Source organism: Balaenoptera borealis, assembly GCF_965194805.1.
Source record: "Balaenoptera borealis genome assembly, contig: HAP1_SCAFFOLD_350, whole genome shotgun sequence".
In the NCBI taxonomy this organism is placed as follows: domain Eukaryota; kingdom Metazoa; phylum Chordata; class Mammalia; order Artiodactyla; family Balaenopteridae; genus Balaenoptera; species Balaenoptera borealis.
This window is the reverse complement of record NW_028123843.1, coordinates 724,263-752,166: the sequence shown is the minus strand read 5'-3', so window position 1 is coordinate 752,166 and position 27,904 is coordinate 724,263. Positions and strand designations below refer to the sequence as shown.

Here is a 27,904-nt window from a genome sequence, read left to right as displayed (position 1 = left end):
ACCTGCTCGGGCCTCTTCTGTGTCACCGTCAACCCCTACAAGTGGCTGCCGGTGTACGACCCCGAGGTGGGGGCTGCCTACCGAGGCAAAAAGCGCCAAGAGGCCCCGCCCCGCATCTTCTCCGTCTCTGACAACGCCTATCAGTTCATGATGACTGGTGAGTGAGTGATGCATCTGTTTACAGAAATGTGGAAATAGAATCTTTAACGCACAGACAGACTTTGGGCTCTGATCACAATAATACATTGCGGCCACCTGGGGCTTCACTGCTTTCAAGAAGCTCTCAGAGCTGTAATAGCACATATGCTTCCCTGCAGCCATTCTACAGGTGAGTAAAGTGAAGCTCACTGAATGCACCGACCTACCCAAGCTAACCCAGCTGGTAGCCAGAAGCCTAGTTGAAATAAGTAGTAGACCTCTGCAAACATATTTGTTGTTGCTTTCTCACATTTTTTACTTTCTGCTTTGGACAGAAAAAAAGTTCAAGTAGATTTTTAAAAAATATCCACATCCACAGCAATCAAGGAAAATAGTTACCAGCCATAGCGGGAAAGCTTTGTGAATTCTTTATCTTTAAAAGACACAGCTAATATCACTAGCCTTTGGGGTAGAACAGGAGTAAAGAAAGAGCTATGACTTTCCTCTCAAAGATTTTGAAGCATTTTCCTACAAGAATAGAAGAAAATAGAAATCCCTCTTTCTTTGAAAATACTTTTTTTTAAGATTTTTTTTTTTTTTGACGTGGACCATTTTTTTTTAAGTCTTTATTGAATTTGTCACAATATTGCTTCTGTTTTATGTTTTGGTGTTTTGGCTGCGAGGCACATGGGATCTTAGCTCCCTGACCAGGGATCAAATCTGCAACCCCTGCGTTGGAAGGCAAAGTCTTAACTACTGGACCACCAGGGAAGTCCCGAAAATATTTTTTAAAAATTATATCAAAGTCTGTTATTCCTGTCTTATCAAAGCATAAACAAATAGCTTTGATGCGAACTGTAGGCCTAAATACAGCATGAAAACCTTTTATAGGCACACACCAAATGTGTTGCCTTTGGAAATATTCTAAATTCCTGAGTTTCCTGTTCTTCCATGAGATATTAGAAACTGGAGAAGATTTTGTTCCTTTTTGTTTTTTTTATTTGATTGTTTGTTTTTTTGCACTGTTTTTAAATTGTCTTTTAAAGGAGAAGAGGGAAGAGAAAGGGATAAAATAGGAATCTTCCATTACAAATTGGCCAGCAGTTCTACAAGGATATCATGCCAGGAAACCGTTGTTTAGTTGTCAGCAGAAGCTAGCTACCTTCCAGAAATTATCCAAATGTGGGCTCATTCCAGAGGTTTTAACACTTAGCAGTTGCATTTACACTGCTCTGTACACCACCACCCCTACAGAGGTCCCCACTCCCCCAAGTTTTGGGGCTGCTCCAAATTCAAGATTACTTATCTCCAAACATGATTTTTGTATAAAAACCACCCCAAACTGTGGCATTTGACGAGGTTAGAGACTAGAACATTGTTTTCTTATCTATGCTCCCACTAGATGAGATATGATCTTTCTTGTATTTTCTTCTATTGGAAAAAGAAATCAATCTGAATATGTTCCAAAATCTGTCTCTACTTCCCTGAATAGAGCTTTGAAGTTCTCTAAAGTCTATATCCACATCTAAATAGCACCCAAATTAGCATCTATTTCTCTGAATAGATTTTTTTAGATTTGAGAATGCTCTAAAATCTCTATCAGTATAGAATTAAAGATTTAACAAATCAGAAAATTGGTATATATCCAACATATCAGTCATATAACTAGTGACAATTTTTATTTTTATTACTTAGAAACGTGTATAAAATAAAAAGGAAAATAAAAGTAAATGAACACCAACATTTACAGTTCCAGATCCCTTCTTTTTTTAGTATTACCAGCTGTCAAATTCATATGAAAAACCAGGAGGAGGCCCGGTAGCAGAAAAATATATAAACTGGAAGTCAAATAGACCTAAACATCTTGATAAGCTATGTAACTATTGGAAAAGTCACTTATTTCTCTCTGGGTTTGTTTCTTCATCTGTTAAATGAAACTTCAGAATTGTATGATTCTTACTGAAGTAGTTACAGATGAAATTATATGATGCCTGGAATTTTCTTTAAAACAACCAAGTGAGTTTAGGATGGGTGTACAGGTTATACAAAGTTGGCCAAATAATAACTGTTGAAACTGTATGATGGGTACATAGGAGCTCTTTATACATTATTGCCTCTACCTCTGTATACGTTTGAAACTTCCCATAGGTTTTTAAATTAATAATATTTTAAGAAGAAACAGATGATTCTTTGCCTCTCATTTTCATAAGTTTTACTCCAAGAGGCAAGTACTATCTGGGAGCTACACACAAAACCAAGATCATAGGCAACATCTTCAAAATGTTAAAAAGGATAAACTGATGAATCTTTACAGAGTCAATAATCTTTGTACTGAATGTGTACTATCTTTAAAAACTGATGGTCTTGATTTCTTTTTTACAGAACGTGAGAACCAGTCCATCCTGATCACGTATGTGATTTTTTTCTTCTTCTCTGGTTTGTGATGATTGTCTTAGATGTCGACAATGTGAGCTGTAGTTCTGATCTCTTCTCTGGTTTCTCTTTGACAGTGGAGAATCTGGGGCAGGAAAGACTGTGAACACGAAGCGTGTGATCCAGTACTTTGCAACAATTGCAGTTACTGGAGAGAAGAAGAAGGAGGAAACTGGCAAAATGCAGGTGGGTCTGACTGGCGTGTCAGAATCAAGACTGGCAGGGCATGCAGGAAGCCCCAGATGTGAGGACTGTTCTTGCCTTTGCAGGGGACTCTGGAAGATCAAATCATCAGTGCCAACCCCCTGCTGGAGGCTTTTGGCAACGCCAAGACTGTGAGGAATGACAACTCCTCTCGCTTTGTGAGTCTCTGGGTCACAGAAGGGTGTTCTCAGGTCTTAGATGCCCAAAAAGGCATGTCTGAGTTATTAACTCAACCTCTTGTTACTCGTGTGCTAACAGTTTTGTATATAACATCATCTTTTTCACTTGCAAGGGTAAATTCATCAGGATCCACTTCGGTACCACAGGGAAACTGGCTTCTGCTGATATTGAAACATGTGAGTAACAGGACCATTGAAAATCAAACAGAGAAACATGTGATGTCATTTGCAGGGATATTTCACAACACTTGTTGAGCACTGAGCCTGCTGGCGGTGTTGCCCGTGAGCTAATGCCAAACTTATCCATAATCGCTGCGTGCTCTATTTACCTCAGTCGCAGACTGATGGCTCTATAACACATTCTGCAATTCCTGCCTCAGAAGCAACTCTGACATTTTCTCCAGGAAAAACAGTAGGACTATCTATGGACTCCTATGAGTTATCTATAGGCTTACAATACATTTCTGTGATTTGCTCTTGATCTGAACTTTTTTTTAAATAAATTTATTTATTTATTTATTTATTTATGGCTGTGTTGGGCCTTCGTTTCTGTGCAAGGGCTTTCTCTAGTTGCGGCGAGCGGGGGCCACTCTTCATCGTGGTGCACAGGCCTCTCACTATCGCGGCCTCTCTTGTTGCGGAGCACAGGCTCCAGACACGCAGGCTCAGTAGTTGTGGCTCACGGGCCCAGTTGCTCCGCGGCATGTGGGATCTTCCCAGACCAGGGCTCGAACCCGTGTCCCCTGCATTGGCAGGCGGATTCTCAACCACTGCACCACGAGGGAAGCCCAATCTGAGCTTTGGTAGGTGTTTCCAAGGTAAGTCCCTCACCAAAGAATCTAAGGTGATCTGAGAAAGGAGGGGATATTAAGGATCAACTATAATACAGAGGTCGCAGGCCATCCATATGCAAAGTTGATTTTTACTAGAGCATGCATACTTCACTCTCTGCTCTTAGATGGTGAGAACCTTGGGTAATTGCCATACGTATTTGGAATTCTTACATGTAGTACCAACAGGATCCATCATCACGTTGAAATCTCAATGGAGCCGAACGTCATGTCCCCAATTTTAGCCAAAGACACTGCAGTTCATTTAATATCTCAGCAGCATTGATATTTTTTTCTAATTCAATGTCTATTTCCCTCTCTTTCCAGATCTTCTAGAAAAGTCTAGAGTTACTTTCCAGTTAAAGGCAGAAAGAAGCTACCATATTTTTTATCAGATCACTTCCAATAAGAAGGCAGATCTGATTGGTAAGGATGAACTTAAGTTCACAGACAAAAGTTAATATTTTTGTTAACAACTTCTAATGTAAAACATACACCCTGAATTCTATGTATCCAGAAATGCTCCTGATCACCACCAACCCATATGACTATGCCTTCGTCAGTCAAGGGGAGATCACAGTCACTAGCATTGATGACCAAGAAGAGCTAATGGCCACTGATGTAAGACACACACTCACTTTTTAAAAATCTATTATGTATGGAAATGACAATAGCAACCACACTATAAGTGTGGTTACCTTATAGAGTAAATTCTCCAAAATATGTTAAGTCTCTTCTGCCCTAACTTTGTCCTGTCATTTCTCCTGGCAGAGTGCCATTGACATCCTGGGCTTTACTCCTGAGGAGAAAGTGTCCATCTACAAGCTCACAGGGGCTGTGATGCATTATGGAAACATGAAATTCAAGCAAAAGCAGCGTGAGGAGCAAGCGGAGCCAGATGGCACCGAAGGTACCAAATGAACCTCCATCTGGGTTTAAATTAGAGAATACAGCAAGAAAATAAAAAAGGTTATTCTAAACTCACATTTCCTTTGTAGCTGGACTTCTGAGGGGCAGGTACACATTTACACACACTGCATGCTTTCCTCACCCCCTTTCCCTCCTCACATCTCCATATCTCCATCTTTCTATGCAGCCCACATGAACCCTAATAGCCACTTGCAAGGATACATCTAAAAAGCACAACCTGGGGCCAGATCATTAGAGAGGGAATGAGACAGAACCGTGCGCTTGCTTTGCCTTAGCAATGGCGAGAAGGTATATAGGATAACTTGGAATATTGGTCTATTTCAGCACCAGCTGGGTAAACCTAGTGGAGGGATACAGGGTCTTGCCCAAACACAGAGCTGGGGTTGGAGGACATCTGTGCACATGTGTGTGTGTGTTGTCTACATTTAACCCTCAGAGAATCTAGGTAACAAGTAAGATAAAAAAGAAACTGAGAAAGAAAAATCATATACTCTATGTATGGAAAGAACATGGAACTTACAGGATCTACCACGGAAGCTAAAGTTATCTGCTCCTTTAAGCCTTTCCTGACCACCCTGGCTCGACATTCTCTCTCCCTCATTTACATCATAGTCGCTGACAAAATTTTTGAAGGGGACTCTGTAGGAATCATGCACTAAAATTTAATCCTCACATTTTCAGATAAAGAAACTAATTCATTGAGGTTAAATTGGGAGGAGCTAAATTGAGATAAGGTGTATTTATCTTACCTTCCACCCCCACCTACTGTGTCTTAAGAGCAGAGACTCTGGCTTTTGTGTTACATAAATTATTTCCATAAACACTGGACATATTTTTATTGTTGTTAAATTTCTCAGGAGTTGCTTGCAACAAATCACCAAAGGCCAGTGTAACTGACTGACCATTTATTAGCAAGTACATGCTCTAATATACAGAGAGCCTCACCTGATCTTCTATAGAATTATTTAAAGCTTTTTATTTAAAAAATAAGGAAAATGGATGGAGGAAAATGGAAAGACTACCTTGAAGAGGTATCTGCTGTTAAACAACATTCCTTGAATTGTGTCTCTGCGGTTGCTGACAAAGCTGCCTATCTCTAGGGTCTGAACTCTGCTGATCTACTCAAAGCCCTTTGCTATCCCAGGGTCAAGGTCGACAATGAATACGTCACCAAAGGCCAGACTGTGCAGCAGGTAAGTGCACAACCTCAATGAATCACACACATCCCAGGCCTTTCATAGTGCCAACAAACATTACTCTGTCCATGAAGGTGTACAATGCAGTGGGCGCTCTGGCCAAAGCCATCTACGAGAAGATGTTCCTGTGGATGGTCGCCCGCATCAACCAGCAGCTGGACACCAAGCAGCCCAGGCAGTTCTTCATCGGGGTCTTGGACATCGCTGGCTTTGAGATCTTTGATGTGAGTTTATCTTCATATTAATAAAAAGTGGGAGAAAGGCAATTTGGGTTTTGATATACTGAGTATTATTATTCATTTACACTTGTAGTGTCTACATTGCTCTCTCCAGCATGGCACCTAGAACGAAATAGCTAGGAGGTAACTGGATAATAACAGAAGTAATAATAATAGCTAACATTTATCACGAAGCCTGTATTTCTGGCTTCTCTACTAAGCACTTCAAAATGTTACCTCATTTAATCTTCACAACAACCCATGAAGGAGTAACTAATATTACTTCTAATTACATGTGGAGAAACAGATGCAAGAAAATCAAAACACTTGCTAAAGATCCTCCAGCCATATAAGGCAAAGCCACGACAGGAACCTGGCTATGTAACGTTTGGTCCATACACAAGGTACCTCCCATGGAGGAGAAACGGCCTAGAGGTAGAAGCGTAGTGACAGTTCATAGTCTTCCCTCTTCCAGATTCATATGACACACACCATTTCCCCTCTGGGGCATCAGCTTTATCATCTATAAAATGAGGGTGTCAATTATTATAAAGACTCCATCAGATCTTCAATTTCTATACCACATCAGTCCCCACTTTCACAGACCTGACAATGAGGATTTACCAAATGTTTGATATGAATAGAAGAGCAATTAGCCTATTAATTTCACTCTGCACATCAACTAAAGGTCTTAAGAAAAGCTTTCCTTAATAAGGTGACGCCAAAAGTGAAAATGTGACCTTTATCTTGAATTGGGGGGGGGGTAAAAGAAGTGAGGCTTTGTAATGAATTACTTTCACCCTTAAATCTGAACCATAACTCATAGGATCATGGTTATACTTTTAAGGCACATTTTTGCCCATGCAATCTTCAGAGGTGGAAAGAGGTAGATTCTACCAGAACTCTTGCTGTGTGATTGACAGCTGTGCCTTTAAATAATGCTCAGAAATCATGAAAAGGGTTCATGTCAAAAATGATTATTTTTTCCCTGGGATTTCTGAAGAGACAACAATCAGTTTAAACTTTATTTCGTTATTGTATTCCACATATTTTCAATAAAAGATTTTTCAGTAATGAATTCTACTGCTATAAAAATCCACTTAATGTTGGAAATTTGGTTTTGTGCAGTTCAACACCCTGGAGCAGCTGTGCATCAACTTCACCAACGAGAAACTGCAACAGTTTTTCAACCATCACATGTTCGTGCTGGAGCAGGAGGAGTACAAGAAGGAGGGCATCGAGTGGGAGTTCATCGACTTCGGGATGGACCTGGCCGCCTGCATTGAGCTCATCGAGAAGGTCTGTTTGACTTCTAAAGGAAACCCGAACTGAAAGGATAACTTTCCCAAGTGCCTTAAGCAACTCCAGAATGTATTACTGTAATCTTAAATAGACTGATATCAGAACAAGTTAGAAAATTACTTTAGAAATGACTTTCTCTTTTCAACTTTTACGTAAGAAGAATCAGAGAGTGTTTAGCTTCATTTTGTCGTAACAAGTTCTGTTCTAACACTGACTCAGATCCAAGTTTAAAGCAGCATCTCTATTGAGATGGTCTGCTTCACTAGAAGAACTACCTCATTTGTTCTAAATCTATCTCCACTATGATCCAAGATGTCAACAATAGAAATAACTATTTTCTAAATCAAAATTAATGCACAGGTCACAGAGCTAGGGCTTATATCAAAGGTAACCTGTTTGGAAGTCAAGAGTCAAATTGCTATGCTTCTTCATAATCTATCTTTATGGGATTAAATGCACAAAATGTCTTAAATAAGGTTTGCATTATTTATACCGTTAAGTTATTGCATATAAAGTAAACATCATTCTAAGTCAGTAAGTCCTTTTCATAGAAAAATAAAACTCTGACAATAGATTAATTCACCAAACAGGGGAAAATGTGGTAATCACATAATCACAGAACATTTTAATAAGTCGCCCCCACTTATGCAGTGCTGACATTTGGAGTTTATATCCAGCTATTCTTTTAATTGAAAATAATGCTATGGATTGAATGTGAGAAAGAATGGTGGAAAAGTCATTCTAGTGATAACAAAAGGACCTCTTTGAGCTATGACCCTGGTTTACTTTATAAATATATTTAATTAGGAGTGCTCATAATTCAATCAAACGACAGCCACTATGTCTATATCTTTTGAGACCAGATAGGTTGACACCAATGTCTACTTTTCTGAATTCAGCCACTGGGTATCTTTTCCATCCTGGAAGAGGAGTGCATGTTCCCCAAGGCCACAGACACCTCCTTCAAGAACAAGCTGTATGACCAGCACCTGGGCAAGTGTGCCAACTTCCAGAAGCCCAAAGTGGTCAAGGGCAGGGCCGAGGCCCACTTCTCGCTGGTTCACTACGCGGGCACCGTGGATTACAACATCGCCGGCTGGCTGGACAAGAACAAGGACCCCCTGAACGGCAGTGTGGTTGGGCTGTACCAGACGTCTGCAGTGAAGACTCTGGCCAGTCTCTTTTCCACATATGCTAGTGCTGAAGCTGGTACTTTCTGTGCCCCTGATCTAAATTAACCTCTCCCCACAGAACGTTCACATACCATTCCAGCCTCTGGGACTCTACTTTCGTTGATGGGTTTTCTTTTTATCTTAGACAGCAGCGCAAAGAAAGGTGCTAAGAAGAAGGGCTCTTCTTTCCAGACTGTGTTAGCCCTTTTCAGGGTGAAGTACAAATTTAATTCGAAAAATCTGTTCAGTTTCTATGACTTATCATAATTAGGATAAGAATAAAGGATTTAGAATAAATTAGGAGGGAATGGAATGTTAACAGGAATTACTTCAAATATTCCTTCTTGTCAGGGTACAGCCAAAGCAATACTCCTCCTGTAGGGCTGAATGTTTTACCTCTTATTCCTTATTATGCTCATCTAATGTATTCAGGAATTCCAAAATGCCCTTCGAAGCTTTCTCGCTATATAATAAGGCCGATTTTTAAGGAAGCACAGCTGAACTTCAAAGGTCTCCCTGTGGAAAGCCGTATCTTTATTCCACTAATGTTGCCCTTTGAGAATGTTCCTGAGTTCCCCTTTGAGAATTGAGCCTGAGACACACCCTTTAGGACATCCTTCCACCAAATCACATCTTTGTCCTCTGAGGTGGATTTAATTTTTTGTAATAGCTGAAAATTATCTAAAGCCAAACCTAGTGATTTAGATTGATGATTAAGATAGAAAAATCTCTCTTAAGAATAACAGTAATAATAACATTACTACAAATAATGTGATTCTCTTAGATGGCTTAAAAACTGGCTCTTCTAAAGGGGAACATATGGAGCATCTGGTCTAATGGTTGCTTTGTCAGGATTTCTATGGCTAAGTCTCGTTCTTTTTAAAACTAAAATGCAGATACTATGTATGACCTAAACAAGAAAACAGCCCTGTTCTTTTTTTCTCACTACCAATTTGCATTATTTCACCAAATATGCCCTTGTTTCATCAACTTATCCTTGTACATAATTGCAAGATTAGAAACTCACATTACTCACTTTATTTCCTAATAGTTAACTGAGATATGAAAAATAAAGCAACTCTGCCTTCTCAACGAATATACCTAAGAAATACTGAGAAATAGCTACTTGCTAGTTTTCTCTGGTGGAGTAAAACACCACTGTCTGTCATAATCAGTTACTCTATTTCTGGAATAACCCCCCCCCCCCCCATATGCTTCAGACTGTGATCATTCTCAGGTACCCAAGATCCACTCACACAAGGTCATGTAGTCTTATGATTTTAGACTCTTCCAAAAACAAAAACCAAAAAACAAGAGGTTACAGGTCCCAGGGAATAATACACTCAAGGAAGGAATGGCAAACATTGGACAGTGGCTAACCTAGGTTACCACTGTAAACTACTACTGTGAAAAATATTAGCACTGAGAGAGATGAAAGAGGCCTTAGAGGTAATCTCAACTATTTTCAGATGAGGCCCAGAAAGAGAAAAGGGATTTTATAGAGTCAAGGAGCTCATTAGTGGCAAAGCGAGACTGTAGTCTTTTGTCTTCTGATTCCCGGTCAAGAATACTTGCTGTGTGTCAAGGCTACTGAATTTGCAGTTTGTTTACAGGATAGATCTTAGGTGTCATAAATGAATACCAGGGAGAGCTGCATTTCTTCCCAGCACTTTAGCCTTTCAGTTATTTGGCAGGCTAGAACTCTTGAGACCTTTAAAACACAGAGCAACTGAAGCCTCATAGACTTTTACCTAATATAGTTAAGAAAGTGCCTAGGTTCGTTCCATATAATTACCAAAAAAAGCAATCTGAAATAGAACTTTCTCATCAAGTCCCTTCTACCTGGTCTTCTAGGAAAATTTAAATAAACTGATGACCAATCTGAGGAGCACACACCCTCACTTCGTACGGTGTATCATTCCCAACGAAACCAAAACTCCTGGTAAGATCTAAGAGCATGAAATAATCAAACAGGCACAAGTTTGAAAATTCAGTGCCCAGTAGTAAGTACTCTGATTTATTTTTAGGCGCCATGGAGCATGATCTTGTCCTGCACCAGCTGAGGTGCAACGGTATGCTGGAGGCCATCCGCATCTGCAGGAAGGGGTTCCCAAGCCGAATCTTATATGGGGATTTTAAACAAAGGCCAGTCTCCCTCTGTCATATTTCACTGAATGCTGTGACTAATTAATCATTTTCACTGTTGTCCTCTGTTCATTGTTTTTATGTATCCTGCTTCATCAATACTACGAAATTAAGTCAAATAATATAGCCTTGTGGTGCAAGAACAGAATACAGGCTAGAGAAGGTGGCATTTCTTAAAAATAGGATGGAAGCATGCATTAGCTTGTGGAAAAATCATATTGTTTCACTACCTGAACCTAAAAGGACAGCTGGATTTTCTACTTTTGCTTTTTCTCTTTTTACTGACTTTTTTTTGGTGTCGTTTGGTTTTCATATATGATCACACCTTCCTAATCATTCTTTTTTTCTTCGACTGAACAGATACAGAGCTTTAAATGCAAGTGCTATTCCAGATGGACAGTTCATTGACAGCAAGAAGGCTTCTGAGAAACTTCTTGCCTCTATTGATATTGATCACACCCAGGACAAATTTGGACATACAAAGGTATGGCTATTACTTACACCTGATCCAAGTCCTCTGCCATGGCTGTATCTCCTGTAGTCTGGGGATGATTTGGAACTTTCCCTCTCTCCAGGTTTTCTTCAAAGCTGGCCTGCTGGGTCTTCTGGAAGAAATGAGAGATGAAAAGTTGGTCCAGATTATAACAAGAACTCAAGCCATCTGTAGGGGATTCCTAATGAGGGTAGAATATCAGAAGATGTTGCAAAGGAGGTAACCATGCAGAGGATAAGGACTGTAAGGTCTCTTAGAGACTTTACATCGGTCTTCCTTACTCAGTAACTCTTTCATTTTGTGGTTAACATGCACTTCTCACCCAGTTCGGAACTCACTCTTACAACACATCAGCCTCTGCTTAACCCCTCATACTGGGATTCCCTTCAAAACTTCTCTCCTCCCTCAGTTTCTCCCTTTCATTCATCTCACATACAGCAGCAGGAATCATTTGCAGTAAGCACTATTTTCATCATGCCGTATCTGTTTGCGGTTCCCCACGGTCTCCCACATCAAATCCAAGTTGCCTGTGAGTCTGTCAAGGCCACTCTCTATTCCCTACCTCATCTATCATCTCCCACCGCACAGCCTTTTCCAGCCAGGCTAAACAATTTGCTTATCTCCTTCTCTCCTGTTTGCACAAGCCCTCCCCTCTCAGCCTAATTTATCTCTTTACCAATTCAAGACTTCCATTTCCGCTTCCTCTAATTAACCTCATCCAACCCATCCACCCAGCACTACTGCATTCCCTGTCCTTACACACATGTTTTGCATTCATTTTGCTCATCTGTACTTATTTACTTCTGTGGTATAAGTGTTCCCAAGTCTTTTCCATGTGTCAACATTATGGTTTATGTCATGATATCTGCCTTCTCAGAGATATGGTTCTTATAAATTGGACCTACAGAAATAGAATCTCCATTTTAACAAGCTTGAAGAGGCACACACATTGTTATAAGGCAGGTAAACCTTGCCAGTCTATTGCTACAGTGTGCAGGAATATCTTTTATTACTATTTTAAAATGTTATTTAAATAAAACAAATTTTGTAGCTAAATGCTCTTCAGACATTAACAATCTAACTGAGCAGGTAAGAAGTAGGCATTTGAAAGGACTTGAGAAAAGCCAGTCTATTATGTGAAGAAACTAACAAAAGTTGTTTATGGAGTAGATAATTCGGCAGCGATTAAAATAAGAGGAGAGGTTTCAAGGAAAACAGGATAAACCATAAGCTCAATTTAGGTGGGCAATTAGGAAAGCAAGCCACGCCCTTTCACAGGTCACGTCAGTGTGCCGAAGGCCAAGCAGCACAATTAACTTACACCTGCCACACCCACTCCCAAGTCACTAATATTGTGATTTCTCAAATGTTCTTAAAATGGTACGTGTTGCTCATATATACAAAGTATTCTTCCTCTAAAGTCAGCTTCTTTGCTAATGTGACAGGGACTTGAGAACACACAATCGTTCAGTATGAGCAGTGCACATTAGCAAAGTGGTCATACTGAGGACCGCTCTGAGTGTGAGGGCGTGTGTGTGTGTGTGTGTGTCCTGCATATAAAATATACAGAATTTGACACATCATTTACATGTAGGGGGGGGTCATTAAAAGGGGAGTTTGTATGTAAAAAAAATAATACTAACGATAACATTGTCTCTAATGGATCAATCTACACTGATACTTTTCGGTCATTTCAGAGAAGTCCTTTTCTGCATCCAGTATAATGTACGTGCCTTCATGAACGTCAAGCACTGGCCCTGGATGAAACTCTTCTTCAAGATCAAGCCCCTGCTGAAGAGTGCGAAGACAGAGAAGGAGATGGCCACCATGAAGGAAGAGTTCCAGAAAACCAAAGATGAACTTGCCAAGTCAGAGGCAAAAAGAAAGGAACTGGAGGAAAAAATGGTGACTCTCTTGAAAGAGAAAAATGAGCTGCAGCTCCAGGTTCAATCTGTGAGTACTCTGTGTGCTGAATGCACCATGTCATGGAAGCTTTTCTGGAATTCACATACACTCTGGATTTACAAATGGCCTTTTCTTGAAAAAGAAAATTTCTAGTTGCTTTTTTCAGTATTTCACTTAACTTTCAATATTCCTGTGAAGAAGTAAGGTACCAACTACTTCCAAATTGCAAATGGAAAATGGGAGATTGAAGAATTTATTTAACAATATCACAAATTTAACAGGCATGAAGGAAGCAGTTTAAAGGCAAGCCCCCAAATCTCAGTCATTTTACTCATCTGCCTTGCCTGCTTCATCCCAGTCTTAAGAGCCCTATTTCCTGAATACAAGTGTATGAGATTGTATTTAAACTCATAAAAGACAGTTATTCTTATTTCTCTCTGTATCTCTTTTCCTCAACCCCCAGGATTTAGCTCAATAAATTCATCTGCAGTTACTTAAACTGAACTACCACGGTGGAAGACAGAGCTAGTGACCGCTGTGATTCTTCCTTTGATACTGATCCTGAGTTCTCAAGGCCTCTGTTTATTGGTTAAAGAAGAAGTTGTAATCAGAGTGGGGGTAGGCTTGGCATCAGCACTCTGGCCAAATACAACCTCCCATTTTCTTGGTCCAACAAGCCCAACAATGTCATGAAGAAATCTGTAAAAAAAAAAAAAGGATAGTTTTCTTAAAATGTTTAAGCTATTTTCAACTTTTCCTTCTGACAAGTTCACTTATATGAAGGTTACATTTTCCCAATCACAGCCTTTCATCTTAACCTCTTTTCATAGGTATTATCATTAGTCAGTGAGTAAATATATACTGAGTGTATGACTATTAAAAATAAAAGCGGGGCTTCCCTGGTGGCGCAGTGGTTGAGAATCTGCCTGCCAATGCAGGGGACACGGGTTCGAGCCCGGGGTCTGGGAAGATCCCACATGCCGCGGAGCAACTGGGCCCGTGAGCCACAATTACTGAGCCTGCGCGTCTGGAGCCTGTGCTCTGCAACAAGAGAGGCCACGATAGTGAGAGGCCCACGCACCGCGATGAAGAGTGGCCCCCGCTTGCCGCAACTAGAGAAAGCCCTCGCACAGAAACGAAGACCCAACACAGCCATAAAAATAAATAAAAATTAAAAAAATAAAAATAAAATAAAATAAAAAAATAAAAGCAAAGGAACCCTGGAAGGCCTCATTATCAAAAGTTTAAGCATTTTAAAAACTTAAGATATAAACAAACACTGAGAAGTTAAAGAAATTCCCCAGCCCAGAGTAATAAGGTCGTGGCTGAACTGATTTTTATGAGTCCTTTAATCATTTATAAAAACCTCATTGAGTTATGTAGTTTCTCAAAATTACAAGTTCTTATATAGTCTAATATTCATTTTGAGACTAATAGGTAATTCTTAAAATGGAAATGGAAACCTTGGACAATTATACAGCACTGTTATGGTCTATCAGGGAGGTTTTGAGTACATGAAAAATGCTTCATGGAAATGTATTTATAGGCATAATCTTACGTAGTTTTCCTTTTTAAAATTCAATGTAGCAACTAGTTCTTTGAGGCAAGTAGGGAATGATCAAAACCAAAACTAACCAATTTGACTAAGTCAAAAATCTTTGAATATTATAGTTGAAATGCTCTTAGCAATCATTTATTCCAATCCTCTTAATTACATGAGATAATTGAGGGTAAGAGGAGTAAATCAATTTGCACAAGGTCATACATATGGAGGCAAATTTGGGACAAGAACCCAGGCTTCCTTTGGTCCTTCCACTCTTCTACACAATACTTTTAAAAATAGTCAATTGCTTCAGTCCAGTCATTTTTCAGGCTAATTTGCTTCTAAATCTATAGTGCCATATCTAATTAGCTACATTTCTCCAGACAATGGAATGATGTTCAATTAATTTATATTCATACTGAAAAATTCATTAGCATTCAGTAAACACTACTACTTTGTGCAAAGAACAAGTTCAAAATAAGTAACAATTCTCTAAACAGCTCAGCAAATCTCTCCACAGGAAGCTGATGCCTTGGTTGATGCAGAGGAGAGGTGTGAGCAACTGATTAAAAACAAAATCCAGCTGGTGGCAAAGATCAAGGAAGTGACTGAGAGAGCTGAGGATGAGGAAGAGATAGATCAATGCTGAGCTGACGGCCAAGAAGAGGAAATTGGAGGACGAATGTTCAGAACTGAAGAAAGACATAGATGACCTTGAGCTGACACTGGCCAAGGTTGAGAAGGAGAAACATGCCACAGAGAACAAGGTATGAAATATATTTGTATACAGCATATAGAGACCCTGCCATCTAACTAAGCTGCTTTAGAGCAGAGATAATCTCTTCCTTAACCTTTCTAGGTGAAAAACCTCACAGAAGAGATGGCAGGCCTGGACGAGGTCATAGCTAAGCTGACCAAGGAGAAGAAGGCCCTCCAGGAGGCCCATCAGCGGACCCTGGATGACCTGCAGGCAGAAGAGGACAAAGTGAACACCCTGAACAAAGCTAAAGCCAAGCTAGAGCAGCAAGTGGATGATGTGTGTTTTTAATACCCATTTGAAAGTTTTTTTTAATATACTTTCAATTTTTAACAAAGTTTATTTTCTCATTAGCTTGAAGGGTCTCTAGAACAAGAAAAGAAACTTCGAACGGATCTAGAAAGAGCCAAGAGGAAAGTGGAGGGTGACCTAAAATTGGCCCAAGAATCCATAGTAGATATAGAAAATGACGAACAGCAACTTGATGAGAAACTTAAAAAGTAGGAACTCCAGAAAAAAAGATTCTATGCAACATCATCTTTCAATTTGTATGGGTACTAATACGCCTTGTTCTTCTGTCTAAAGGAAAGAATTTGAAATCAGCAATCTGCTAAGCAAAATTGAAGATGAGCAGGCAGTAGAAATTCAACTACAGAAGAAAATCAAAGAGTTGCAGGTGAGTCATCTCACCTCCATTTGTTTCTGCACCCAAAAAACTGAAATTGAGATGAGTTCATGTTAATGTGCTGTGTCACTGCCAGGCCCGCATCGAGGAGCTGGAGGAGGAGATCGAGGCGGAGCGGGCCTCCCGCGCCAAAGCAGAGAATCAGCGCTCGGACCTCTCCCGGGAGCTGGAGGAGATCAGCGAGCAGCTGGAAGAGGCCGGCGGGGCCACTTCGGCCCAGACTGAGATGAACAAGAAGCGGGAGGCCGAGCTCCAGAAAATGCTCAGGGACCTGGAGGAGGCCACCCTGCAGCATGAGGCCACGGCGGCCACGCTGAGGAAGAAGCATGCGGACAGTGTGGCCGAGCTGGGGGAGCAGATTGACAACCTGCAGAGGGTCAAGCAGAAGCTGGAGAAGGAGAAGAGTGAGCTGAAGATGGAGATTGACGACCTTAGCAGTAATTCAGAGACCATTTCCAAAGCCAAGGTACCCAATACTGTCTTTAAATGAGCATAGTTAATAACCTGTAAGAACCCTCATTGTTCTCTGGCATTAAACACTGTTTGTAGGCAGTTTATAGCACTGATCTAAAATTTTGTATTCTAATCTATTCCATTTTATTTCATTTTTTTAAAATACTGGATATAATTTGTTAAGATTATTTCCAAATCTACTTTAAGTATCAGTGTCAAGTATCACTGGGATAAATGAATGAGTTCCAACAATGAGCACTTTAGGGAGATTATGCACCCGTCATACTTGAATCCTAGCATGTTCCATAGAGTTGGTGCCATAAGTTTCTACTCACACTTGACATAAATTTATTCACTCTAAAAATATTTTAAGAATCCAGTGGTAACTTTTTTTTTTTTTTCCACTGTATTCAATGTCTCATCTTTCACGGGTACATGTGCTGTAGGGAAACCTTGAAAAGATGTGCCACGCTCTAGAAGATCAAGTGAGTGAACTTAAGACAAAGGAGGAAGATCAGCAGCGGCTGATCAATGACCTGACGGCTCAGAGAGCACGCCTGCAGACGGAAGCGGGTAGAGATTTCCCTCAGTCCCGCAATTATGTACTAGACAAAAGCAATCCCGGGGGTTCTGAATTAACAGCAATACTCCCATATTAGAGGGGAGTAATCAACTATAGGAATTTGCTGAGTAGGTTAGAAGAAATAAAAAAAAGCAAGAAAGAATCAGCAGACTAGTTTATTTGTTACACTACAATAGCAATGCTGCTTTTTAATCTAGCCAATTCTGTAACAATATTTATAATTAGATAAAGTATATATTTGTCATATACATATAATTATATATACAAACTTTAGGCTTGTTTGTTTATGCCGTGAACAAATTCCTTTACTTCGGTAATTCTTAGGTGAATATTCCCGACAATTGGATGAGAAAGATGCTTTGGTCTCTCAGCTTTCAAGGACCAAACAAGCATCTACGCAGCAGATTGAGGAGCTGAAATGTCAGCTAGAGGAAGAAACTAAAGTAAGTTTTACCAAAAGTATTCTCGACTGATCAAATCTAAACATATTCAGTTAGGTTCTCCTTTAAGTGTATAAATTAAATATCACTGAAGAAATGAATTTAAGTCACTGAACTCATACTTCCACAGGCCAAGAACGCCCTGGCCCACGCCCTGCAGTCCTCCCGCCACGACTGTGACCTGCTGCGGGGACAGTATGAGGATGAGCAGGAAGCCAAGGCCGAGCTGCAGAGGGTGCTGTCCAAGGCCAACAGCGAGGTGGCCCAGTGGAGAACCAAATACGAGACGGACGCCATCCAGCGCACAGAGGAGCTGGAGGAGGCCAAGTTTGTACTGTGAACTCTAGAGGAGGGACATGACATGGTTTCCCAGCTGCCCAACTCAGCAACTCCCAGAAACAGCTGTGATGATGATGATAACATAACAAAAGCAGAAGCTACCCTAAGTGCATACTGTGTCAAATACTATCCTATTATTAACTCATTTAGTTTTCGTAGCAACATTACATTGCATTATTATTCATATCCCTGTTTTACAGATGAGGAAATTGAGACTGTGAGAGGTTAACCAACTAACACAAGAGCATATGATTAATAAATAGTACAGCTGGGATTAGAACCAGACATTCTGATTCCAGAGACCACCTTCTTAAGTATTGTAGTACAAAGACAGATCTCTTAAAACTCATGTTGGAGGCCATCTGAACTGTGCATAATGTTCAGGGTTAGTCTGAATAAAGTAAAGCCTTAGTCTGGGTACAGACCAAAGGAGACCTTCAGGTAGATCTTCTAGAGCATTACGGCTAAAGGTTTTTGTGTACCTTAGGCATGTATAGTTGGCACACAATTGGGAGTAAAGCAAGAATGTAGACAATTCAGAAGGAATAAAAAGAAAAACCCTGCCTTTGCTTAGACTACATGAATTATCCTGATTTATTTATTCATTCCTCTCTCAGGTGAGACTGACCAAATATATATTATTAGAAGAAACTGGCTATTTTTCTCTAGGAAGAAAAGTATATAAAATAAAATGTAAAGTCTGAGAAAGCAAAAGAATATGTCCAGTATATCTGTGACCAATAAAATACCTAGTTAGTCTCAAATCCTTTTTGAAATGAGATGAGATATAAATCAATCAATAGAACTGCCCTGGCTGATCATTCTCCATACCATACTCAATCAGAAGCCCTGAAAATCCTGAAATCATATGCTGTAAGATACATACAATGTCAGCTTCAACAATGGCCTCTAACAATTCAAAAACAAAAAGGACTTGAGTCCAGTTGTTCACCACTTTGGACCTTTTCACAGTTTAATCCATCTGGAAAGCAGTTCTGGCTACCACAGTTTTGAAAACCACGCTACTTGACATTGTAGAAAAAGGACTATGAAAGGGGGCTGAGGAGTTTAGCACTTGCCCCTGTTCCTGACCTCTCTCCTTAACTGCCTGGCTAACTTTTCAGGAAGAAGCTGGCCCAGTGTCTGCAGGAAGCCGAGGAACACGTAGAAGCCGTGAACGCCAAATGCGCTTCCCTTGAGAAGACCAAGCAGCGGCTCCAGAATGAAGTGGAGGACTTCATGCTTAATGTGGAGCGGTCTAATGCTGCCTGCGCGGCTCTCGGTAAGAAGCAAAGGAACTTTGACAAGGTGGCCCAGCCTGCTCAAACTCCACCGATGTTTTACTTAGTCTCCCTTTCTCCTTCCATTAGCTGACAGTATACCGCTTTTCACGTCCTATCAGAATGGAAACAGAAGTATGAGGAAACCCAGGCTGAACTTGAGGCCTCCCAGAAGGAGGGAGTCCCGTTCTCTCAGTACTTAGCTGTTCAAGGTCAAGAATGCCTACGAGGAATCCCTGGAACAACTTGAAATGCTAAAGAGAGAAAATAAGAACTTGCAGCATGAGTGCTCTTGAACTTCCCTACCCTATATGGCCCTGGAAAGACCTTTCCATGTTATATCAGTCTGACCACTTCTCCCTTCTGTTCACCCACAGAGGAGATTTCGGACCTCACTGGGCAGATTGCTGAGGGAGGGAAGCAAATCCATGAACTGGAGAAAATAAAGAAGCAAGTGGAACAAGAGAAATGTGAAATTCAGGCTGCCTTAGAGGAAGCAGAGGTATGTATATTGATGTTGTGGGGGGAAAATCAACGATAAACATTGGTGGAAACACCACTGTTTTCATTGGGCAATGGTACTATGAGATGGATCCATTATTACAGAGCAGGTGAGAATCTGAACTCATATAACCTTTATGAAGGGCAATTTGGCAATAGTTATCAAAAGTCTTAAAAATGTAATAATATGACCTATCAGTTCTATTTCTAAGAATCTATCCCAAGAAAATTATCCTAAATGTAGGCAAAGCTTACACACAAGATGTCCAATCCAAAAACAAGGCAAAGCAAACTATAGAACATCCATATGATGCAATTTTCTACAGCCATTAAATGTAGTTAATATGGGGAAATATTTATGGTAGAGGATAATTTTTAAAGCAAGACACACATTTGCATATACAATAGAACTTTATCATGTATAAATATATATAAATAGGAAAAAAACTAGAAAAAAAATGTACCACATTAAAATTGTGCCTCTAAGTGGAGGCAAAATAGGAAGGTTTTGTTTTTATAAATTACCCCACATTCCACAATGGACACATATTTTGTAATCAAAAATATATATATGTTTTAAAACTGAGAATTTCTACAACAGGAATCACATGAACATTTTAATTTATAGAATGGGAGAGAATTCCTGTTTACTACACATAAGTTTAATCATATAATTTTTGTTACTACTCATATGAATAATATTTGTATAGCACTTTATACTTTACAAAGCACCCTTATTACAGAGTTGCCCAATAAAGTCTATGACTGAATAAATTAAAGGATGATTTACCTAGTAGGGTCCTAGAGCTGTTTTATTATACTTTGTAATATTAGACAAACTGATATTAGTAAGAGCTTGGCTCACAAGGGAATACCCTCCAAATATTCATTTTCCATTATTAATTATTAACTAATTGATCACTGTTTTGTTAAGGCATCTCTTGAACATGAAGAGGGAACGATCCTGCGTATCCAGCTGGAGTTGAACCAAGTCAAGTCTGAAGTTGATAAGAAAATCGCTGAAAAGGATGAGGAAATTGACCAGCTGAAGAGGAACCACATTAGAGTCGTGGAGACCATGCAGAGCACACTGGGTGCTGAGATGAGGAGCAGGAATGATGCCCTGAGAGTCAAGAAGAAGATGGAAGGAGACCTGAATGAAATGGAAATCCAGCTGAACCACGCCAACTGCTTGGCAGCAGAGAGCTTGAGGAACTACAGGAACACCCAAGGGATCCTGAAGGTAGATGGGTCCACATTAACAGCCCAGACCAGTCAGGGAAGTGACCCGCCTCCCATTCATCACAACACCTTCTTGTTACACCATCCATTTTTTTTTCTTTTAACAAATTATACAGTTCATAGTATGGAGGTAGCTAAAAATAAATACACATAGAATATATATTTATTTATTTTTGTCTGCATTGGGTCTTTGTTGCTGCACGCAGGCTTTCTCTAGTTGCATCGAGCAGGGTCTACTCTTCGTTGCGGTGCGTGGGCTTCTCATTGCGGTGGCTTCTCTTGTCGCGGAGCACGGGCTCTAGAGCGCAGGCTCAGTAGTTGTGGCACACGGGCTTAGTTGCTCCGTGGCATGTGGGATCTTCCCGGACCAGGGCTCGAACCCATGTGACCTGCATTGGTAGGCAGATTCTTAACCACCGCGCCACCAGGGAAGTCTGAATATATTATTTTTAAAGAAATGTTATATAAAAGAACAAACAGAAGCCCAGAGATAAGCTATGATATGAGAGAAATTAAAAGACTTTGGCACCAATAGGCCTGAGGTCAAGTCTTAGTTTTGTCACTTACTAGCTGCCTGATTTTAGGCAAGTTATTATAACCTCTCAGAACCTCTGTTTCTTCTACTAATTAAGAATGAAACTACCCACCTCATAGGGTTACTTGTGAGGATGAAGTGAGAAGACAGATGTCAAGTGCTGGGTACAGCATATGGAAAATGCTCCATAAATTATAGATACTGGTGACTCGCACATGAAAAATAAAAAGTTGATGGCATAAAACACAACAAGAATCAGTCTCCTGATAATCCTCTCTCATCTAAGCAGGTGACATCCCCATTTTCATGCTCCTTCAAATGACAGGCCTGTCATTTCCCGTTCCTGGCACCAACCCATTCTTACAGTTCATCTCCTGGGATGTTCACATCCTCTTCAGAGTGTCTAAGCCTTTTTATTAACTTAACAGGATACCCAGCTCCACGTGGATGATGCTCTCCGGGGCCAAGAGGACCTGAAGGAGCAGCTGGCGATCGTGGAGCGCAGAGCCAACCTGCTGCAGGCCGAGATCGAGGAGCTGCGGGCCACCCTGGAGCAGACGGAGTGGAGCAGGAAGATGGCAGAGCAGGAGCTCCTGGACGCCAGCGAGCGCGTCCAGCTCCTGCACACCCAGGTGGGACCCTCACATCAGAAAAATGCTGGTGTACTGTAAAGTGACAAATCAGAATTATAATATGGAAGTACTCTATTTTTATAAATATGTGTATATTTAAAAGGATGGGGGAGATGCTTTAAAATATTAATTGCAATTACCTTGAAGTGATGCGATTATAGATGATTTTTTGCTGTGTGTTCTTTTTAAGATTTTCTACGAAAACGGGGCAGGGTTATTACTTTTTTTATTTAAAAAGAAGATTTAACTCTAGATTATTTTGAAAACCATGGTGTGGAATAAACTTGAATAAAGATATCTGTTGACTCCAAACTCTGAAAATGTTCCACGTAGCGTTTCCCACCAGGAGCGCTTTAGCGTTCAGCACTGCTATGTTCACAGTCCCTGTGCCTTGCAGGACACTCAGCATCGCTGACCAGCCTGGGTGTTAAATGCAGTAGCACGCCTTAGTTATTCTGACAACCACAAATATCCACCCCCATACATTTCCAAATACCCACTGAGGTGATATTGCTTCCCTTAGAGAACCACTGGGTTGAAATTTTAAGAAAATGTTTCGTAAGAGTAATTCAGTATTCCCCAAGGGAGCAAACCATTCAAGCTAACAGAGAATAGATTCCTTCTAACTGAGAAACTCTCAGTGCCAGGCTCTCACAAAAAGAATCGACTCTTTTCTAATATTTCCAACCTTTTAAGGACAGAACACTAGCGATGTCTGGTTGACATATAATTGAAAGAGCAATTAACTAATATAGACATTCTTGAACCTCCATGTCCGTATGCAAAAATCAGATGGACATTGGGGCAGTGGCGGGGCGGGGTAACCAACCTTGCAAATGATTAACATTATGCACTGAACAAATATTTAAAGTTCAGTGAAATGTTGCCATTAGTCCCCTGCATAAGCCAACCAGTAAGACACTTGTAAAATCCCAAGTGTGCAAACTGCAGGTCTTGTAAATTTCCACTACTTTTAACAGAACACCAGCCTGATCAACACCAAGAAAAAATTGGAAAATGATGTTTCACAACTCCAGAGTGAAGTGGAAGAAGTAATTCAAGAATCACACAATGCAGAAGAGAAGGCCAAGAAGGCCATCACTAACGTGAGCAAATGAGCATTTGTTTAACGACACTGTGTGTTACCTGCCATTACCAGGTTTATTATACTGGTTTATTTACTAATTAGGCGGCCATGATGGCCGAGGAGCTGAAGAAGGAGCAGGACACCAGCGCCCACCTGGAGTGGATGAAGAAGAACCTGGAGCAGACGGTGAAGGACCTGCAGCACCGCCTGGACGAGGCTGAGCAGCTGGCCCTGAAAGGCAGCAAGAAGCACATCCAGAAGCTGGAGGCCAGGGTGGGTCTCTCAATCTCTCTGAATCCGGGAAGTGAAAACGGCACTCCCCGATCCTTCTCTCTTCTTGTATATTGACTCCCATCCTTATCCTGTGGCTGGGGACAGCCACCCAATATCGTCAGTAGGTCCTGAGGTAATTAACATCCCCCAAGACTGACTATATAAGTATCTTTCTTGATTGTAGGTACGTGAGCTTGAAGGAGAGGTTGAAAGTGAGCAGAAACATAATGCTGAGGCTGTTAAAGGTTTGCGGAAACACGAGAGAAGAGTAAAGGAACTCACCTCCCAGGTAAGGGGAAGAGCTTTCTAGAATATCCAGACTTCCTGCACAAAGGGAAATTGAAAACCTGGTGACTATGTGGTACTCACAAATAGCTACATGTTAACTCGATATACATAAGGGGCAAATGACACAATCACCTATCACAGACCCTTTCCTAAGCTAGGAAAATCAGGAAGGCCTTTAGAAAATTGTGTAAGTGAGGAAAGAATACAGGTTTCAAAGACAGATAAACTGGTGTTAGTCCTAGTTTGGCCTCTTACTTTTTAAACTCGGATACGTTACCTAACACTCTCAACCTTAATTCATCACCTGTAAGATAGAATAAAAACATCTACTCACCAGAGTAGGGAGGTAAGGATTAGAGACGTGTATAACTCTCCAATATAGTGCCTGCGCACAGTGGACATTTAACAAGAGTGGCTACTGTTAATACTATGAAGGAAGCCTCAGAGTTGACCACATTTACCCCAGGCCCACCTGCCATCATATCAAAGTAATTCACTACACCACCTGCAGTGGGTTTATTTTGTTGGATTCAATGCAGACCATTTTTTTCAAACTTCCAGACTGAGGAAGACCGCAAGAATGTTCTCAGGCTGCAAGACCTGGTAGATAAATTACAGGCAAAGGTGAAATCATACAAGAGACAAGCTGAGGAGGCTGTAAGTATCTTTAAGCCCTTGAGGGAAGAAGGAAACTTCGTTGGGGGTAGAAAGTATATTAAGAGAATGTGTTAATGAGAAAGAAAGAGACCAAGTAAGAATATGTCATTCTTCTTTTAAGAGAGAGGATATAAATATGAATTTACCCCCAAATCCTAATTATAGAATAAGACCTCAAGACGAGATATTTTTATTATTAAGCAATTTGTAGGGGTTGGGGGAAAAAAGAAAATTCCAAATAACCCACCTTACTTGATAGCTGCAAAGAATATCCAGCAGAAAATCTAACACCATGATAAATATTCCTCTCCCTCTAGAAATGCACAAAATCAATTGTTCCCAAAAGCCAAACAGAAATCTTTTACCCCAGCTGACTCCTTCCCTCACTACCACTGTCATCAGCAGGGACTTATCCCTGCACATTCGCTGTAGCAAATTAGGATGTGTTGGAAGATTCTCCAGCTTCACTTTTCCTGGTTGTTCCCCACTCTTCCAGACACAATGTAGTGGGTAAGAGGTAAGAAAAGGGAACACGAAAGGGAGAGGCACGAATGGTAGTAAGTGCAACCAACAAAGGGCATACTTTCTTCCTATCCCCATCCCCCCACCCGCAGCGTCTCTGTATACCAGAGTCAAAATATATGGCAAAAACATTTCAACTGGGATTTTCCCGAAGTTAGAATTTGACCTTACATTTACTGTCTAACCTCTGTGAGCGAGCGCACGTGGGTCTCTTCCTCCTTTCCACTCAGTCCATACATCGTAATTAGACTTCACGTATACATGGGTTTGACATAATGAGCTCGTCTCTTCCATTTCAAAACTATTTCTTCTTTCATTCTTTAGAGTAAAAAATATAATTGAAGTTACAAGTTCTGTCTGGATTTGAAATCAGATATGACAAACAAACCGTAAGAAGGAAATATCTGAGTTGAGGAAATAATCCTCTTTGTGACAAGTGCAATGAGAACCACAAAGTCTAACTCTCACAACTTTATTCTTAGGAGGAACAATCCAATGCTAATCTTGCCAAATTCCGCAAGCTCCAGCACGAGCTGGAGGAGGCCAAGGAACGGGCTGACATTGCCGAGTCCCAGGTCAACAAGCTGCGGGTGAAGAGCCGGGAGATTCACACGCAAGTCAGTGCAGAGTGAACACATCTGCCTGATGCTGCCAAGGGGCTGAAGAAATGCACAACATGTGCTATTTTGGGTCACTTGCTTTGTGATGTTTTTCTCCTCATGTTGAATAAATAAAAACTACAGTGAACTGATAAACTGAACCAGACTCATTTACTTCCAAAATTACTTATTCTCAAACACAGTTCTCACCTAGCTATTATTATTCTAACATTATATATGGCTTTGTGGAACATTCAATATCTGTACCTCCCTCACCACCCCGCATCCCCTTTCCCATCTCCAGCTCCACCACACACACACACACAATTATCTTTTACTGGACTTAATTTTATTAAGTCTCTCTAGACTGTTACAAATGACTAAGGAAACCACTCACTGAGGTTACGCCTTCAGACAGGACACACTCATGCACCCACTCCACAGGTGGTTACTGAGCATCTACTATGCGCCGGGCCCTGCTCTCAGTACTATGGGAATAGCAGTGAACAAAGCATAGTTCCCTCCCTCTGGGAACTTATATTCTGCAAGGAAAGAAAGGCAGTCAACAAATAAGAAGCTGTGTCTACTATATTTAAAATAGATAATCAACAAGAACCTAGTGTATAGCACAGGGAACTCGGCTCAGTATTCTGTAATAACCTAAACGGGAAAAGAATTTGAAAAAGAATGGATACTTGTATGGGTATAAATGAATCACTCTGCTGTACACCTGTAACTAACACATCATTGTTAATCAACTACACTCCAACATAAAATTTTTGTAAAAAGATCTACAAAAAAAATAAGAAGCTGCGTAATGTGTCAGGTAAGTGCTCATGAGAAATAAAAAAAGTAAGAGGGAGGCAGTTAGTACTATGTAGAGAGGAGTCAAGCAAGGCCTCTCTAAGAAAAACACATTTGAGCTGAGACCTGAAGGAAGCAAGAGTATTCCAGGCAGAGGGAACAAAAGAAAATGCAAAGGCCCTGAGGCAGGGGCAGTTTGGCATGTCCCAGGGACAGGAAGGAGGCCAGCAGGGTTAGAGGAGAATGAGCAAGATAGTTACGGCATAAGAGAGGAACCTGGGACCCCAGGGATCATGTAGGGCTTCAGGGCCACCTGAGGACTTTTTTCTTCACTCAGAGTGAGATGGGAAATCTTTGGAGTGTTTTGAGCAGAGGAGTGATATTAACACACATTTTAAAAGAATCACTCTGGGGACTTCCCTGGTGGCGCAGTGGTTGAGAATCTGCCTGCCAATGCAGGGGACACGGGTTCGAGCCCTGGTCCTGGAAGATCCCACATGCCGCGGAGCAACTAAGCCCATGCACCACAATTACTAAGCCTGTGCACTAGAGCCTGCAAGCCACAACTACTGAGCCCGCATGCTGCAACTACTGAAGCCCTCACACCTAGGGCCCGTGCTCCACAACAAGAGAAGCCACCGCAATGAGAAGCCTCTGCACCGCAAGGGAGAGTAGCCCCCTCTCGCCTCAACTACAGAAAGCCCGTGCGCAGCAAAGAAGACCCAACACAGCCAAAATGAATAAATAAATAAGTCTTAAAAAAAAAAAAAGAATCACTCTGCTGCATTGAGAATACACTGAAGGGGGCAGAGGTCGAAACTGTGAGACCAGTTAGGAGCCTACTGCAAAATAAAAGATAAAAAATGACAGTGGCTTAGACCAGAGAGATAGGCACTGGGAGATGACGAGAAGCAGATGGATTCTAGATGTACTGTGAAGGTAGCGCACATAGGGTTTTCTGACAGATTGGATGGATGAGTGGGTGAGAGAGAGAGAGAGAGAGAGAGAGAAAGGACTTATGAAAAGAGGAAGGATAAAACAAGATAGATTTAGTGCAGTATAAACATGAGGAGTTTGGTATCTAGAAAGAGAGGAAGCAGTAGAACAAAAATGCAATCTAGACAAAAATTGTACTTTATGCACTCCTGTCCCTCTTCCACCTTCTACCATCCACACTCCCTTGCCTCTCAACCCCTATCAGCCTCACTCCTTTACAGTATTAACTGCACAGGCCTCAATCGCAAAAATGTCTAAAATTAATAACAGTTTAAAACAAAAAAATTCAAAATACTCTCCTAAATTAAATTTTGGATCAAAGAGGAAACCACAAGTAGAATCACAAAAACTTCTAGAAGTAAACGTAAGAGTAAATCTTTGTGACCTTGGTTTACACAAAGATTTCTTAGATGCCAACACCAAAAGCACAAGCCATGAGAGAAAAAATTGATAAACTGCATTTCATCAAAATTCAGTTTCTGCACTTTGAAAAACACTGTTAAACAGAATGAAAGGACAAGCCACCGACTGAGAAAAAGTATT

The 27,904-nt window shown here is 40.7% G+C and overlaps 1 protein-coding gene across 1 annotated transcript; it reads left to right on the top strand.

Annotated features, from left to right (window-relative positions):
- LOC309621364 (myosin-8-like) lies at positions 1–26,588 on the top strand (the record flags this gene model as incomplete). Its single annotated transcript, XM_082408880.1, is given in 41 exon segments — positions 1–157; positions 2,521–2,548; positions 2,649–2,757; positions 2,841–2,933; positions 3,068–3,131; positions 4,112–4,210; positions 4,302–4,405; positions 4,556–4,694; positions 5,789–5,811; positions 5,815–5,922; positions 5,924–5,949; positions 5,951–6,134; positions 7,257–7,427; positions 8,330–8,639; positions 8,748–8,815; positions 10,457–10,544; positions 10,630–10,747; positions 11,108–11,231; positions 11,323–11,459; positions 12,938–13,193; positions 15,209–15,325; positions 15,327–15,455; positions 15,548–15,724; positions 15,800–15,945; positions 16,031–16,121; positions 16,207–16,596; positions 17,030–17,156; positions 17,491–17,609; positions 17,737–17,933; positions 19,070–19,253; positions 19,338–19,403; positions 19,405–19,425; positions 19,429–19,507; positions 19,603–19,727; positions 20,661–20,969; positions 21,932–22,135; positions 23,116–23,241; positions 23,325–23,495; positions 23,680–23,784; positions 24,345–24,440; positions 25,445–26,588. Coding segments are annotated over 41 exon segments (5,535 nt in total), but the record flags the coding sequence as incomplete, so codon positions are not given.
- Positions 26,589–27,904: the final 1,316 nt, after the last annotated feature.